This window comes from Gopherus evgoodei, chromosome 16 (genome assembly GCF_007399415.2).
Source record: "Gopherus evgoodei ecotype Sinaloan lineage chromosome 16, rGopEvg1_v1.p, whole genome shotgun sequence".
NCBI classification, from domain to species: domain Eukaryota; kingdom Metazoa; phylum Chordata; order Testudines; family Testudinidae; genus Gopherus; species Gopherus evgoodei.
Genome location: NC_044337.1, coordinates 23,461,188 through 23,478,033, shown reverse-complemented (window position 1 = coordinate 23,478,033; position 16,846 = coordinate 23,461,188). Strand labels below are relative to the sequence as shown.

The 16,846-nt window shown below is 39.6% G+C and overlaps 1 protein-coding gene across 5 annotated transcripts in view; it reads left to right on the top strand.

The window, feature by feature from the left end:
* DENND1A (DENN domain containing 1A) overlaps nucleotides 1-16,846 on the top strand; it is a 363,245-nt gene that overhangs the window by 6,738 nt on the left and 339,661 nt on the right. For all 5 annotated transcript variants that reach the window (XM_030535509.1, XM_030535510.1, XM_030535511.1 and 2 more), the window contains exon 2: nucleotides 12,717-12,787. In XM_030535509.1, the coding sequence (XP_030391369.1) occupies nucleotides 12,717-12,787 (71 nt within the window). The remainder of the gene's footprint in view (nucleotides 1-12,716; nucleotides 12,788-16,846) is intronic.

Here is a 16,846-nt window from a genome sequence, read left to right as displayed (position 1 = left end):
GCTATGAAAGAGAGATCTTGGAAGAGTGTTGCTGTTTTCATAATGTAATAATACTGTAATGAAAGCTAATAATAATAATGTGTAATATGCATATCATAAAAACAAATTTTATATTTCCAAGCTCACTGCTTTTATAATTTATACTCAGGTAAAGGAGAAAATCCCTGGAAATATTCATTTTTAGGAGCGGGTTGGAGGACTTGACATTTTAGTGAAAGGGGTTCACAGGTTGTTAAAATTTGGGAACCACTCTTCTAGATCAGTGGTTTTCAACCTGTGGTCTGCGGATCCCTGGGGGTCCACAGACTACATATATCTAAGATTTCCAAAAGGGTCTGCACCTCCATTCTCAAATGAAAAAAGGTTGAAAACTACTGTTCTCAACAGAAAACACCAGGCAGTATAAAGGAAATGCATCTGTTGGTAAAAGGTTAAATTTCTATGTTTCACTTGACTTTAAAGTCTGTGGCTGTACTTTCCAAGGAGCCAAAGGGAATTAGACATCCAAATCCTGTTGAGTTTCATTTGGAGTTGGATGCCCAACTGTATTAGGCTTCTTTGAAAATTCAATTTTTAGATTAAATAGACTATTTCCCAGTGTTATTTATCATGTACAGTAGTGTCTAAGGCCAACCCATAATGGGCCCTCCATTGTGCTAGGCACTGTACAAACACAAAGTAGCAGATGGTCCTTGCCCTGAAGAATTTATTATCTAAATGGACAAGACGGTATAGGAGAAGGGGTATAACACAAACAGAGTGAACAATGTGATGGCAGCAAACATCATGTTAGTTCCACAGTTTTTGTTTTGTGTCTGTGGCTTTGTTTATGTGTGTTTGTACTTAAGGACGGGATAAGCTAAATGGAAAGAAAAGGGAAGAAGGATGGGGCACAGGAGAAGGGGGACAAGAGGCATGTTTGGAGTGAAGATGAACTCGAGAGAGAGGGAGAGAATTGGACCAAATAACCAATCAGCACAGGGTAGAGACAGTTCAGTAAACACTGTAGGAAGTTGTCTGTGGGTACATCTACACGGAACAAAACCCAACCAACCAACCAAATGAAAAAATCCCCCAAAACAAAAAACAATGGCAGTGAATCTCAGAGCCTGGGTCAACTGACTTGAGTGTTTGGGCTCGTGCTGCAGGGCTAAAAATAGTTGCGTAGATATTTTGACTCTGGCTGGAGTCTCAGCTTTGAGACCCCTGGGTCTCTGAGTGCAGACTTCAACCGAATTTGGAATTTTTAGCCCCATAGTGTGAGCCTGAGTCAGTTGATGAGGGGTTGGAGACTTGCTGCTGTGGGTCTCCTAATGCAGTATAGATACACCCTAAATGTCCAGAGGGTTCTCGTTTCTGCTCCTACCAGTTGGAGTCTCTGCATGGCTTCTTTCTTCACTTTTACCCCAAGGCCTAATTGTGGGGGTGGGGGAGGTGAGGCACCACTTGGCTCTTTTTGCCCCCAGAATAAAGGTGGTCTCTTCCCTGCACATTTTTGGGTTCAGGGGTCTGCAAGGGAAAGGTGTGGCCCCTGGCTAGCTCCTTTCTGACAAGAGTCTCTCTGACTGGCTCCTCTCTGTAGTTTTTCCCCAAGACCACATGGCCGGGAGGAAGGAAAGCATTTATGTGCTCTTGTGTTACCTGTTCTAATGTTTGTTTTTATCTGTAGAAAAAAATTTATACCAGTAAGCAAACTAATAGAATTCAAATCATGATCTTAAATACCTTCCAGAGTCCAGAAGAATTTGTATACTTTCTAAATTTCTAACTTCAGTGGGAAGAATCTCAACTGGTTTTGTTTTGCATAAATGTTCATTTGCACTTCACAGAATCGCAGACTACCAGGGTTGGAAGGGACCTCAGGAGATCTAGTTCAACCCCTTGCTGAAAGCAGGACCAATCCCCAGACAGATTTTTACCCCAGTTCCCTAAATGGCCCCCCTCAAGGTTTGAATTCACAACCCTGGGTTTAGCAGGCTAATGCTCGAACCACTGAGCTATCCCTCCCCCTTGATGAGCTCATCATACCCACTTCACTCCAGCCAGGCCATCTGATGCAGCACCCAAGTAATAAAAGCAGAGGAAATGCCCTGTAGATAGCTCTCTGGTCTGATCTACGTCAACAGCCTGTTCTGACAATGGCCAGAACCAACTATTTCCAAGGACAGTATAAGAAACCCTGAAGCTGCCAGCTAGGGAATAACCAGCCTACAGGGAAAACTCCTTCCTGACCTTCACAGTTAGTTTGGCTTCTGCCCTGAAACATAAAGGCTCAATGTCCTTTTTCCACTCTTGCCTCTATGCCTTCTTCTATGCAACGTCCTTTGCATGAGCAACGTCCCCATCCAGCCCCGCTTTCACCTGAGCCCTTTCCTCCTCCGAGTCTCTATTTCAAACATACTTCTTCCAGCAAGCTGGCCCACCCCAACCCTCCCCTCAGCAGGCTGACATCCCCTAGCTTGAAACCAAACTGTTGCTTTTCGCTGCCTCCTTCGTATCACCTACCTGGGCTGGAAGGGACCATGTCCTTTTCTGTGTCTAAGCATCAACAGTGCCATACAAATAGATAACCTGCATCTCCTACATTGCGCAGGCTCTTGTGGATAGGAGATGTCTCGGACTCTGTTTTGCTGTACGAGCACCTTGAACGTTGAGGGTGCCATGTAAATGATTTCTAGAAAGGTTTCCAGCTCGGTAGCAGAGCGTCCTCACTCTGGCTTCCCCTTCTGCTGGCTCCTGTGCTGGCAGCCCTGCTTGAGTGGGAGAGGCACATTCCAGTGCTCTGCAGGAGTTCAAAGCTTGTGCAGACTCCAGCTTCGGGACCTGGCCAGGTTCTTCAGTGGTGGGCATGGCACAGGAACTTCTTTAAATCTTGCCAGAGAAAGGTGCCAGCTTCTTTGCTTTATAGCATCCACTGCACCAAACCCTTGTCAGCACACCCAGCCCTGAATGGAATATAACAGCTACCACCACCACCAATAATCACACTTGGCGCTTACACGGCCCCTTCAGCTCAGGGTCTAATTGCTTTATGGACATCCCTGTAGGGGCTATGTTGTATCAGGACCCTGCAGCCAGCAGGAGGTGAGCAAATTGGTTTTAAAAAGGGAGGCAGGGGTGTGGGGGAGTGAAGGAAGAGCCTCTGTAAGACAGAAGGCAGCTTCCTCAGGAAACAGGAAAGAAGCTTGTTGAGCTGATTTTGTTTAAGACAATAAGGACTGGAAACAAGTTTTAAAGGAAGATACTAGGTTGGAGCATTTGCCGTTATAGTGAGCCCCAGGTGCCTGATGTGGTGGGAAAGATAAACAAATAAACCATGTGTTTCATGATGTAGGCTTCTGTCCTATTTCTGTTCCTGACAAAGTCCCCTTTTATCTTTTTATTAAATGCTGCTCTTTCTCAGTGCTTTCACACAGCTCTATAATTTAAAAAAAAAAAATCCTTAGGTAATGTCTTGTTAATAAGGCATTAGGCTTCCTCCAAATCTATTACCTCCAGACCCAGAGTTACAGGCCTACACTGGAAGCATAATGTGCAGAGAGTACTGCACCAGCATGGGGAGTGAGGGGAAAAGACAGAAGACTATGCACTGACGGTGGGAGAGTTGGAGTTATGATTTTAGAAGCAGTATTATCTTCACTGAAAATAAATCAATTGGCATAGCTCAGAATTTTGCCTTTTAAAAGGTGCATAAATACATTATTTTAAAGATAAACTTCATTTTCTCTTGGAGTAAGTTGTCTCGAGAATAGCTCTTTTCCTGCATGAAATTTCTTTTAATCAAATCTTAACGCCCATCTTTACAAAATATCAGAGCATGTTAATATGGGTGTTACAAGACTCTACTTTTCTAAAATATTCTGTAGTACCTTCTTCAAACTGAACAATAATCAAAGTAACCAAACCAAATGAGTTTTGTGATGCTGTGTCCTTGTTATTTCTAATCATATTTATGTTCTTCCTTGCTAATTAATAAAGTTTTGTAATCAATCTTGGTTCTCCCAATACTTAGTACAACTATTGACGTTCTACTGTATTCTTGATCTGGCAAACTTTCTGATTACTAAAAGCATGGATAGAATCTGGACTGGCATCAGATGAATGTAGTTTTAAACAGTAAGGGATGCACAGTAATGTTTGCCAAATGTGCATATAGCATGTTTACATTATATTTCCTCTGTGAACTATGTGAAGTCTTGGAAGCACTTGTTCCCTTAATTCCACAAAAAGTTATAAAATGTTCAGCAAGTCCCAACAATGATTTCATTCTCCTGCTGAGGTGTTAGCTTGTTGAGGGTTAGAATGCACTCTTTGACACTAACTTTCCGACTTGGCAAAACTACTTTAATTTCACTGTTCACAGAAATAAATGGAGGCTTGTCATGGAATATTAAAAAGTAAAATTTAATGCTGCTTTGTCTGAACGTATCAATGTATAGTACTTATTTGCCAGCTGTGTAAAGCAAGTTTTTCACCAAAAGACTTAAACATACCCCTTAAAATAGCAAAAACTCTGTTGGTATTATATTATAAAATTTCAAATATTTTTTTACAATTACAGTATAAACTTTAATTAAGGAAACATGCTAAAAATAAAGGTAGGAATAAGCAAGGTAAGATAAGACTGCAGCAGTTTGTCAAAGGGGAATGAAGTATTACGATGTGAAATGGATAATGGAATCTCATACTGTTGTTCATCCTACATCCTCAGCCTATTCTGTAGCTAACAATCTTTTCATTTGGATCATAGTCTAACAGAGACCCCCTAGTTGCAATAGTCATGCTTTTCTTTTTTTTTTTTGCAAATTTTTATATTTCCTTGTCAGCTTTAAATTTCTCATAACTTATTAATATAGATGAAAACAGAAGGTGGCTACTAAATGGAATCTGGGACTAATGGCATGTTGCATTTAAGAAAACTGAATTCTGAACAATGCTGTCAGCACCAAAAGGCACTATAAGATTGTAAATACAGTGCCTGACAGGAATGTAAATATAGCACAATTGCAGTCCATTTTTGATGCTGGTTTTTTGGAATTTTTTTTATTAATTTTCATAAAGAAACAAATACAAGAGGGTAACATATACAAGCTGTAAAATGTTTATAAATACTGCACATTTCACAGGATATTGAATAAAGTTATGCGGCTTTACAACTTGTCAAAGCTGCAAGACCAGACAATACAAAATTGGACAATATTACACAGACATAACATGCTGGAGTGGAGGTAAGAATGATAATCAAAAGACATACACAAATAGGCAAAAATATAGGAGAGGGTTGGGGAGCATCACAAGGGAGGGGAAAAAGAGAAGTTAGGTGGAGTGGAAGTCTGCCATATGAGTGAAGCAATCTTTATCCAAATGTATCAAGAGGTGGGGACCAATTTCTTTGATTTAATAAAATTGTTCTCTATTTTGATAAGCTATTTTTTTTTCTTTTGCTGGTAACTTAGATCTGAATACCACTGCTTCTGGACATAAGCCCTACTCCTCCATTTTTGTAAAATCATGTTGTCATAAACAGATAGTTACAGGTTAATGTCTCTTTTACCTGTAAAGGGTTAAGAAGCTTAGTGAACCTGGCTGACATCTGACCAGAGGACCAATAGGGGGACAAGATATTTTCAAATCTTGCTGGAGGGAAGTCTTTGTTTGTGCTGTTTTTTTTGTTCATTGTTGGCTCTTGGGGCTAAGAGGGACCAGACGTACACCCAGGCTTTCCGATTCAGTCTTTCATGTTTCAGAATTGTAAATATAGCCAGGCAAGGTGGATTAGTCTTATGTTTGTTTTCTTAACTTGTAAATGTGTGTTTTGCTGGAAGGATTTTGACCTCTGTTTGCTGTAACTTTGAATCTCAGGCTGGGTGTGTGTGTGTGGGGGGGGGAGTCCCTCTAGTCTATATGAATCTGAGTACCCTGTAAAGCATTTTCCATCCTGATTTTACAGAGATAATTTTTACCTTTTTCTTTCTTTTTAAGAACCTGATTGATTTTTCCTTGTTTTAGAATTCAAGGGATTGAGTCTAAACTCACCAGGGATTGGTGGGGGGGAAAAGGAGGGAGATGGTTAAATTCTCCTTGTTTTAAGACTCAAGGGGTTTGGGTCTTGGGCTCCCCAGGGAAGGTTTTGGGGGAACAGAAGGTGTGCAAGACACAGACTTCTGGCTGATGGCAGCGTACCAGATTTAAGTTAGTAATTTAATCTTAAAAGTGATCATGCAGGTCCCCACTTCTTGAACCCTAAAGTTCAAAGTGGGGAAAAAACCTTGACACATGTACTTGATAATCCTTGGGGCCCTCAAGAACTAAAGTCTTTGTGGTGGATTAAACTTAGTGTAGTAGGTACATAACCTAGGATGTAATTTTCAGCTGAGGTTTGGTTGCTGAAGCTCAGCACTGTTTTCACTCATGTCCACCTTTCTCCACAGCTGCTTGGCTGCTGGACAGTCCCATAGCATATGCATCAGAGTTCTTTCTTTGTTACAGTGCCAACAAACATCCGAGGACAGGGCCCCCTCTATGCAACCTCTCTGGTGTCTGGTGCATTTAAAATAGAAACTTTTGCAGTATAGCCTGAGATCCATAGAAGCATTTTTAACATTCCATAATGTACTGTCATTAGGGTTCTTTTAAGGGCTGTGATAACTTCCCTTCCCACGCTTTCACAAAGAATTCCAGACCAATAGAGTTCCTCTTCATTAATAAAGTATCTTGGCCCCAGAGGACTCCAGTGGCTAACGACATTGTACTTAGCTACCTTAAGGATGTATGGAGCCCTGAAATATGGTGTGAGGCAATGGTAATTGCCATTCGAAAGCCTGGAGAGTCTCCTGATGAAGTGAGAAAATATAGGCCAATTTCTCTACTATGTGCGACCTATAAACTTCTTGAACATATCATCCTCAAAAGAATATGCCCTTTTATTGAGCCAAGTATCCCTGTTGAATAGGCAGACTTACGGCCAAAATGTAGTTGTTGTGACCAGGTTCTGGCACTCACAACTCACATTGAGGCTGGCTATCAAAAAAACCCCCTAAAGATTGGCACAGTATTTGTTGACCTGTCATGTGTGTATGGTACTGTATGGATTAGGGCCTGATGCTGAAACTTGCTAAAATTATACCTTGCTACCAAACACTTCACCTGCTGTGGACCATACTGAGTAACAGACGCCTGTGGGTGTACCTGGGTCATGAGAGCAGCTCACCCTGTATCATAAACAACGGGCAACCACGAGGCTCTGTACTTGCACCAACTTTTTAAATATATATGTATGTGACATACCTCCAACTACATCAAGGAAGTTGGATATGCAGATGATCTTGCCATGACAATCCACCCATCAAATCTCCATGACATTGAGAAAGCATTAAATGAGGACCTCCAAAATATGGAACAATATTTTCAGAAATGGAGGCTCAAACCAAACCCTGGAAAAAAGAGTAATAAGCGCATTTCATCTTGATAATAAGGGTGCCAAAAACACAGTGAAAGTAGCTTTCTGTGGTAAAAATGTGCAACATGATTACGTTCCAACCTATCTCGGAGTGAAACTCGATCGCACCCTCTCCTTCTATGATAATCCTGAAAAGGTAGCTGCAAAGATAAAAACGAGAGCCAACATAATCCAAAAACTAGCAGGTACAAACTGGGGTGTACCAGCATCAGTGCTGCGAACATCTACAATAGCACTTGTATATTCAGTAGCTGAATATTGTGCACCAGTATTGAGCAGGTGCAGTCACACATGACTTGTGAATACCCAGATGAATACAGTGACTCCAACATCATGGCTACCTGTCCTGTCTAACATCATTCTCTTGCCGATACACTGAACTGCTGCAACATTCCGTGAACCTCAGTGAATCTAGGAAAACAGATGCCTTCCTATTCACCAAGATCTTGACAACACCTCTCTGCAACAGTAACGCCATTGATTTTTCCCTGTTTATTTTGTAACCAAATATTGCTCTGAATTTTTGAATTACTGATAGGAGGCCTGGAATTGTGGTTTCTGGTTTAGATATGTACAGAAGGGCATCATCTACATATAACATCAATTTATGCTCCATGGAACCAAGTTGTATGTCTTGAATATCTGGATGAGCCCAGGTAGCTATTGTCAGGGGCCCAAGAACCAAATAAATAAGTAGTGGAGTCAGTGGGCACCCTTGAGTGGTATCCCAGAAGAGACTGAAAGTGTCTAAGGTCACATTATTGGTTGTGATATGAGAGGTTGGGTGAGAATATAATGATTGTATTCAGGAACTAAATATGAGTCCAAATCCAAATTTTTGTAGAGTATAAAACATATTTCTCCAGTGTACTCTATCAAAAGCCTTTTCTGCATCTAAGGCTAATATGGCTCAGGGTCATCTTACTTCACTGCTATAATGCCAGTAAGTTGTCATGACAGCCTCTGACATACCCGACTTGATTTGGGTGTATGATAGAACCTTAAACCTTCTCCAGTCTCATCTCTGGAACTTTTGCCAATAAATTGATGTCACTATTAATAAGTGAAATTGAAACATAATGTGGCCTAAGTTCCCTCTAAGCTGCACGGCCACACAGCAGCCTATTAAGTGCAGGTGCTCAGGGCTGTGGCGGGGAGAGATGGTACTTCTCCAGCCCAGGACCTGCTGCGGCCAGGGGAGAGATGCCCCTCCCCTGTCCGCAGCCAGGACAGGCTGGGTATGGGGAAGAGGCACCCCAGCCCCAATCCAGTTTGGACCAGCCGGGGAAGAGGTGCCTATCTCACGGCCCCAGCTCCAAAGCTGCCATAGTGGGGAGAGGCACCTCCCCTCCCCCCAGCCCAGGTGCTGCTGGGGAGGGAGTTCTCTCTCCTTGCTGTAGTCCTGGGGCAGCCTGCACCCCAAACCCTTCATCTCTGGCCCCACCTGAGAGCCCTCACCTCCCCCCCTCCGCCCCAGCACTGAGCCCCTTCCCACACTTGGAATACCTCGATCCCGTCCCGCCACGTGACTTTTGTTATGTGCATCAATATGGAGGTGATGTGTGACACATCACCTCCATATTGGTGCACATAAGAAAATTCATTCTGCACATGTATGGGGAAAATGAGAGGGAACACTGATTGTGGCATCTCTCCCTGGTTTAGGAATAACTGATATTAGGGCTTCCCTCAGTGTAGAAGGAAGGTTGTCCTCTAGGAGTGACTCATTACACTTTTAAACATCTTGTCAGACAGAAGATCAAGGAGGTAGCTAAGTCATCTGGCCTGGGGGCTTTCCACACTTGCGTGTTCTTAAACCTCAATTAACTCATCCTCCGTTAGGGGTGTGTCATGGTTTCTGTGCTAGGCTACAGTAATTTGCGGTATGTAATGTTTTTAAAAATAATGATTCAAAGCATCTGTGGAGGGGTGTTGTACATAAGTTTATAGAAATTAAAGAACGCTTCATTATTAGGATTAGTTGATGTCCATAATTTACCATGTTTATAGAATCATAGGACTGGAAGGACCTTGAGAGGTCATCTAGTCCAGTCCCCTGCACTCATGGCAGGACTAAGTATTATCTAGACCATCCCTGACAAGTATTTGTCTAACCTGCTCTTAAAAATCTTCAGTGATGGAGATTCCACAACTTCCCTAGGCAATTTATTCCAGTGCTTAACCACCCTGACAGGAAGTTTTTCCTAATGTCCAACAGAAACTTCCCTTGCTGCAATTTAAGCCCATTGCTTCTTGTCGTATCCTCAGAAGTTAAGAAGAACAATTCTTCTCCCTCTTCTTTGTAACAACCTTTTATGTACTTGGAAATGGCTATCATGTCTTCTCTCAGTCGTCTCTTTTTCAGACTAAACAAACCAATTTTTTCAATCTTCCCTCATAGTTCAAGTTTTCTAGATCTTTAATGATTTTTGTTGCTCTTATCATGGATGGCCATGTCTTTTGTCTTAGGTGGTATGCCAGCAACTTGCCAGCTCTTTGACCCAATTCCCAGAAGTCCTGCCTGAGTCAAAATAGGATGAATTCAGACTGTGCCGAGTGCAGCTTGTTAAATGAATATCTACGATTCATCAGATTGCAGCAAATCTGGAAATGGGGCTGTGGCATAAAACAAATAAAGCTCTTTTAGTTTTTTCTAAATGGCTATTATATTTTCTCCATGATCTCTCTTCCTGGCAGATGCAAAACTTATAAATCTACTCCTCAAACAGTCCTTGAGTGTCTCCTACAACAGCTGCTAGAAGATGTTGAGGGTTTGTTTGCCTCCAGGAACAGGCCAATTTATTTCTCCATTATAATTCTGAAATGGAATGTAATAGAAATGAAAAATAAAATCTCCATCTACATGGCTGTTTGTTACCTGGGTCTGTTGCTATTTTATAGGGACATGATCTGAGACAGCAGTTGTATTAATGGAAGAGTCAATTACAGAATTAATGAAGTCTCTGGAGATCAAAAAGAAATCTGTACGAGAATAGGACCCATTTGGCAGAGAAAAGTAGTCCTTGCCCAATACAGCATTTTTGCCAGAAAGTCCACAAGAAAAGTTGTCGTGCACTCAAGCTCTATGGGATAGTATTTACTTTGGTAATTGAATAGATATAGAGTACAGACTATGATGCTGCCACCTTAATTGGGTCAAAACAATCATTGGAGTTGCTAAAGGAAGTTAAGTTCAGGAAAGTAATTTTAAAAATTGTACCTTTTAATTCCTTTTGCAGTACTTGTTATGGTATTTGCCTGCTCCCTGTGAGATCTATTTTCAGCGCTTTGGACAGGGAGTTGGTCATTTCACTTGCATTAATTTTTACAGAAGATGTATGCCAGGTATGTTTTATGTCATGTCTGGTTATTTTTTTATTGTTGTGAATAAGAAATTAAGAATCTGGGAAATTGCAGGTGTCGTTTTCCTAGAACTCATGTTTAGATGCATAATGGGATTTGGCTGTCATTCGATAACAGCACCATTAACCTCAGGACTTTACTTCACATGTTTTGGCAGCTCTCTCAATTTTTCACACTTTTCAGCCCTTCAGGGTTAAAATCTTGCCTGTTAATAAATTCTCTTAACAATGTATTAAGATAGCAAACAAAATAGGAAGATTCTCTGCCCAGTCTGTAGCACATCAGCATTTAAACTCCAATTAAACTAATCAATTCTATGGAATTGAAATGGAGAAGAAAACAGTCTTCAGATGATAAGGTTCCCCCTTACCCCTCTGGACCTAGTGCAAGTAGGAACCAATGCCATGGAGGTGATGGATTATGTAGACTATTTAAAATACTATTATAAATGAAGACCCTCTCCGACTCTATGCCAGGGTTCTAGTTCGACATTACCAATTCACTGTTTACTAGTCAGACTGCAGCTGTAGTTGGTAGTTGAACAGAGAGACTGTTATGTCCATCCTTTACAGTTTTTTTTCAGTTGGAGAAAGAACTTTGGGTAGTTTTTTTAATACATATTTTCTTCTTTACCAGCATATGGATACTTTTCCCCTCATTTTCTCCTTGTTTTAATTTGCCTTTTTCAATTTAAAAAAAGTATAATTCTCTCCAGTTATGTGCTACTTATAACTCTTTTTTGAAATACTAAGATACATTTAGCTAAATTGAAAATAGAATTAGAAGATTAGCAAATAGTTATGATAATTAAACAGTAACTGCGTTGATAGGTGCAGGAAGGCAAGGCAAGTCCATTGGCAACAGAGGTCATTAAACAGGAATTTACATTATTGCTCTTATCTCTTTAAAAACCTTTGTAATTAACTGTCTGTACTGTACTGAATTTGCCTCTTTCCTTTAGATGTTTTCTGAGATGTCTGCACAAAATGACCTTAGTTCCCCCCCACCTTGAATTCTGCTTTTTCTGCTGACCGAATAGGTACCATGAGGTTGAAACTGAAGGCCACAGTATCAGAATGTGAATTTAGGTTACTTCTCCCCATTCCCTCAGTGTAGTGCTCTGCTTTCAGTTTAGTTAAGTGAAAAAGGTATTTGATTTTCTTTTCTGTAAAATGGATGAATAAGCAGAATTTGCAGTTAATTGCTTTGGTACGTCTCCACCTGATAATCAAGTTGACTACTTATGACCCAGAACTGGAGTGCTACAATCCAAAGAAATAAGCAGAGCTCTCTGCATTGTTATCTTAAAATGCATAGAGTTTTATCTTTTTCTACTTTTCCATTAAAGTATAATCCCTTCAGGTTGGCGGACATTGGATCGATCTCTTTAATACCTACAGTTGTAGATTAGTTATATATTAAGAAGGAGGTTTAAATAGGCACGTAATTCCAGTAGGTTAATTCCTATTGATTTTTCGATGGGAGTTAGTTGCTTAACTTTCTTAGGCACCTTTTGAAAACACCACTTTAAAATAATGGTTGAAACCAATATCACCTTTGTGCGTAAGGTGGAAAGATGTGATCTGATTGACATCTTAAGATATATTATTCATCTAATTATATAAAACAGCAGAGTAAATCAAGCCCAATATGATCTGTTTTTTGCTTTTATAAATGCTGTGTGAAACAATAAAATACAGGTACTGACCACTGTGGGAACCTGGGTACTGGGAGAAGAACCATTGATCAGATCTGGCATGGCAAGTTTTACATTTGTGAAGTGACCATTGTTAATGTCTGTGTGCATTTGAAAAGCTGCTTTTCCCCAAGGCTGTTGTTCAACTCCATATTCTGGAAGTGTTGTTAATGTGTGTGATATATCATTCTGTTTCAGACAAAACCCGGAAACAACATTTGAAGTGTATGTTGAAGTGACCTGTCCAGGGACAAGCAGCATTGGAGCAGGTACAAGTTTGCATTTGAATTCTATTTATTTTTTATGTAAAACTTTTTCAGAGATCATATAATATAATCTACAGTAGTGATGCAAACACTAAAATATTTTCCAAAAACGTAAGGGAGCATGTTACGACGGTATACAGTTTTAGTCTTGGATTTTTACAGGTTGAATCCTCTAAAACTTTAAGAACAGGATTAGGAGTTAGGAAATCCTGAGTTTTAATCCTGCCTTTTAGTCACTTCATGGTCTTGGGCAAGTCCTTTAACTTTTCTGCCTGAGTTTGCCTCATAAACTGGGGATAATGTTTACTTCACAGGGATGTTGTGAAGATTAAAATGGCACCATCAATGTAAACATTAAATTAGGAACATTTTTTATCTGCTGTTACAAGTAATACAGTAAGCAGAAATTGAAGGTTTTACAGACCTTCTGGATAGCATTTCCCACGAGGCAGCTTTCTCCTTCCTCTTGTTAATACACTGACCAAGTCTACTCTCTTCCTTCCTCCAATGTTTTCTCTTCAAAGAAGTAATAAGACTTAGAAAATAGTTGTAAAATGGTTTGATTGTGACTTTTCATTATCAAATGTTACTTCATGTCCAAATAGTCCAGGCAGTTTTTTCCACATAGTATTCTTCAGGCAAAAATGTTTCATGAGTATTTCAGAAAAATACCATAATCACCAAAACACAGATGTTGATATAGTTAGATGATTTAACTATTTTTTCTTAAACTTAAGAAAGATTGACAGCAGGCAGGGAAAGCCAAGGTTGAAATTCTTAATTTTGGAACTAGTTCATAGCACTCTGTTTATGCAGTCATTTTCTGGCGGGCCGTCTGATAAGTGATGTGAAAAGGAGAGATGTCAAAATCAGGCTACTCTGATTGGTCAACGCTTCCTGGAGTAACATCTCCTTGAGGTCCTTCCTGGAGTGAGCAGACATGAGCAAACATGTAGCTAGGTGGAGTATGATGAGCCTGAAGGTGGCTGGGATTTTTAGGAGTGTACCAATAGGAAGCCACTCATCTCCAGTTACCACCAATCAACAAATACCAAATTATGAATTATAATCCATGAAGACCAAATAGCTTTCATTTTTTCTTTTTACTGCCATTTATTTTTCCTGTCCAAAAGAGTTTAAATAGAGTACAGTGTTGGTGTGTCCTACTGCTATATAATCCACTCTCTCTGCCATTTGACATAAGTGCAAGGATTCCATTTTATAACTTGTTCCTAAGAACATAAGAACGGCCGTACTGGGTCAGACCAAAGGTCTATCTAGCCCAGTATCCTGTCTATCGACAATGGCCAATGCCAGGTGCCCCAGAGGGAGTGGACCTAACAGGTAACGATCAAGTGATCTCTCTCCTGCCATCCATCTCCATCCTCTGACAAACAGAGGCTAGGGTTACCATTCCTTACCCATCCTGGCTAATAGCCATTAATGGATTTAACCACTATAAATTTATCCAGATCTCTTTTAAACGCTGTTATAGTCCTAGCCTTCACAACCTCCTCAGGTAAGGAGTTCCACAAGTTGATTGTGTGCTGTGTGAAGAACTTCTTCCTTGTATTTGTTTTAATCCTGTTGCCTGTTAATTTCATTTGGTGACCCCTAGTTCTTGTATTATGAGAATAAGTAAATAACTTTTCCTTATCCACTTTCTCTGCATCACTCATGATTTTATGTACCTCTATCATATCCCCCCTTAGGCTCCTGTCTTCCAAGCTGAAGAGTCGTAGCCTCTTTAATCTTTCTTCATATGGGACCCGTTCCAAACCCCTAATCATTTTAGTTGCCCTTTTCTGAACCTTTTCTAGTGCCAGTATAACTTTTTTGAGATGAGGAGACCACATCTGTATGCAGTATTCGAGATGTGGCAGTACCATCGATTTATATAAGGGCAATAGTATATTCTCAGTCTTATTCTCTATCCCCTTTTTAATGATTCCTAACATCCTGTTTGCTTTTTTGATCACCTCTGCACACTGCATGGACATCTTCAGAGAACTATCCACGATGACTCCAAGATCTTTTTCCTTACTTGTAGCTAAATTAGCCCCCATCATACTGTATGTATAGTTGGGGTTATTTTTTCCAGTGTGCATTTCTTTACATTTATCCACATTAAATTTCATTTGCCATTTCATCCTGCACTTCTGATCTGTTTTTCCAGTGTCAGAAAATATGAACAAATTTAACCATAAACGTTATATTGTACAGTACTAGTGTCTGAGTATAATCTTCTCTTTGAAGTTTGTTTGCATCGCCCTGGAGGGATTAATTTCCTGCTGTGGGAAGGTGGGTTAAAAAACGCTGCAACTACTTTACTGTTTTTTAATTGGAGGATTTAGTATGCACTTTGTTCTATAAACAAAGTGATTCTGTGGGAGTTGAATTTTGGTTTTTGTTTTGTGTAGTGATATGTTTGTACCAGCAAAATCTTCAGAAATTGTCCTTTTCTTAAGTGATTGTTTAAAAAAAAAAAAAGTCGGGGGGGGGGGAAGGGATTATGTGGCACTAATCTGCCACCAGATATCTTTAAAAATAGTTTTAAAGTGATTCAGATAGAATCAGAAATTTATAAATGCATACACCATCATTTAAAAGATTTTTTTACCCTTTTCTAGACAAGTTCTTGACATGTTTATTCATTCTAGTACATGTTTAATCCACGATGGGTTTTTTTTAGTGGTTTTATGCTAAATGAAACAAATCATGGAGTATTAGGGTTGGAAGGGACCTCAGGAGGTCATCTAGTCCAACCCCCTGCTCAAAGCAGGATTAATCCCCAGACAGATTTTTACCTCAATTCCCTAAATGGCCCCCTCAAGGATCAGAACTCACAACCCTGAGTTTAGCAGGCCAGTGCTCAAACCACTGAACTCTGTATATACATGTTTTATTATGATGAAGAATAACTGGAAAGGCACACTAAACAGCTAGAAACAGCTACTGATCTAAGTGTGTGTAAAGTGTAAAAAGAACAGTTTATCAGGGATGTGTAATCAAATATATTTTTCCCCCTAATGGAGTTGAAATCATCTGATGATTTCGGGACAAATTTCTTTGATGTTCTGTGTCTTGCATGATAAAGCTACTGACTAGTCTTTTGTAATAGACATAATTTTTATGTAACTTCATCTGTTTTTTGCTGGTATGGATTTGAGAAAATGCTGGAAAGTTTTACAGCCACTTATATGTTATACTGAAAGCGTGTCTGCTTGTGGAGTGCTGAAAGCAGCCTCCACTTTACTGAATGTACTGATCCAAAAGTTTACATGGTGAGATGTTTCTTGCCATGTGTAAAATGTTAAATGAATTTTAAAATAAAGCTTTTAATTACAATTGGTATGTCCTAGCTCAGTGGTTCTCAACCAGGGGTACGTGTACCCCTGGAGGTACTTGGAGGTCTTCCAGGGGGTACATCAATTCATGTAGAGATTTGACTAATTTTATAACAGGCTTCATAAAAAGCACTAGAGAATTCAGAACAAACTAAAATTGCATACAATGACTTATTTATACTGCTCTATGTACTACATATTGAATTGTAAGTATAATATTTATATTCCAATTGATTTATTTTATAATTATATGGTAAAAATGAGGAAGTGTTACTGAAAAATTGCTTAATGTGTTGTAACACTTGTATTTTTATTTCTGATTGTGTAAGCAAGTAGTTTTTTAGTGAGGTAAAACTTGGGGGTACAAAAGACATATCATATTCCTGAAAGGGGTACAGTAGTCTGGAAGGGTTGAGAGCCACTGATATAGAACACAAAATCAGATTATGAAAGTTTATGGGTACTAATACAGTAAAGGCCTTTTTGTCTAGAAATAAAAGCATTGAAATTTTGTGAAAACCTAAGAGAGTAAGTGTGTTAATTTCTTTACAGTTGTTGTTTTCCACTCAAAATAATCTAAAATTGAGTGATATACTATCTCCTGTGTTTTGCTTAAAGCTGCTTTTTAGGATTTAATTTTTTACTTCAAAATAGAAGTCTACTCATGTTACAAAAAAATCTGTTCCATTGTGCTTTCATTTCCGTTACTTGGGAA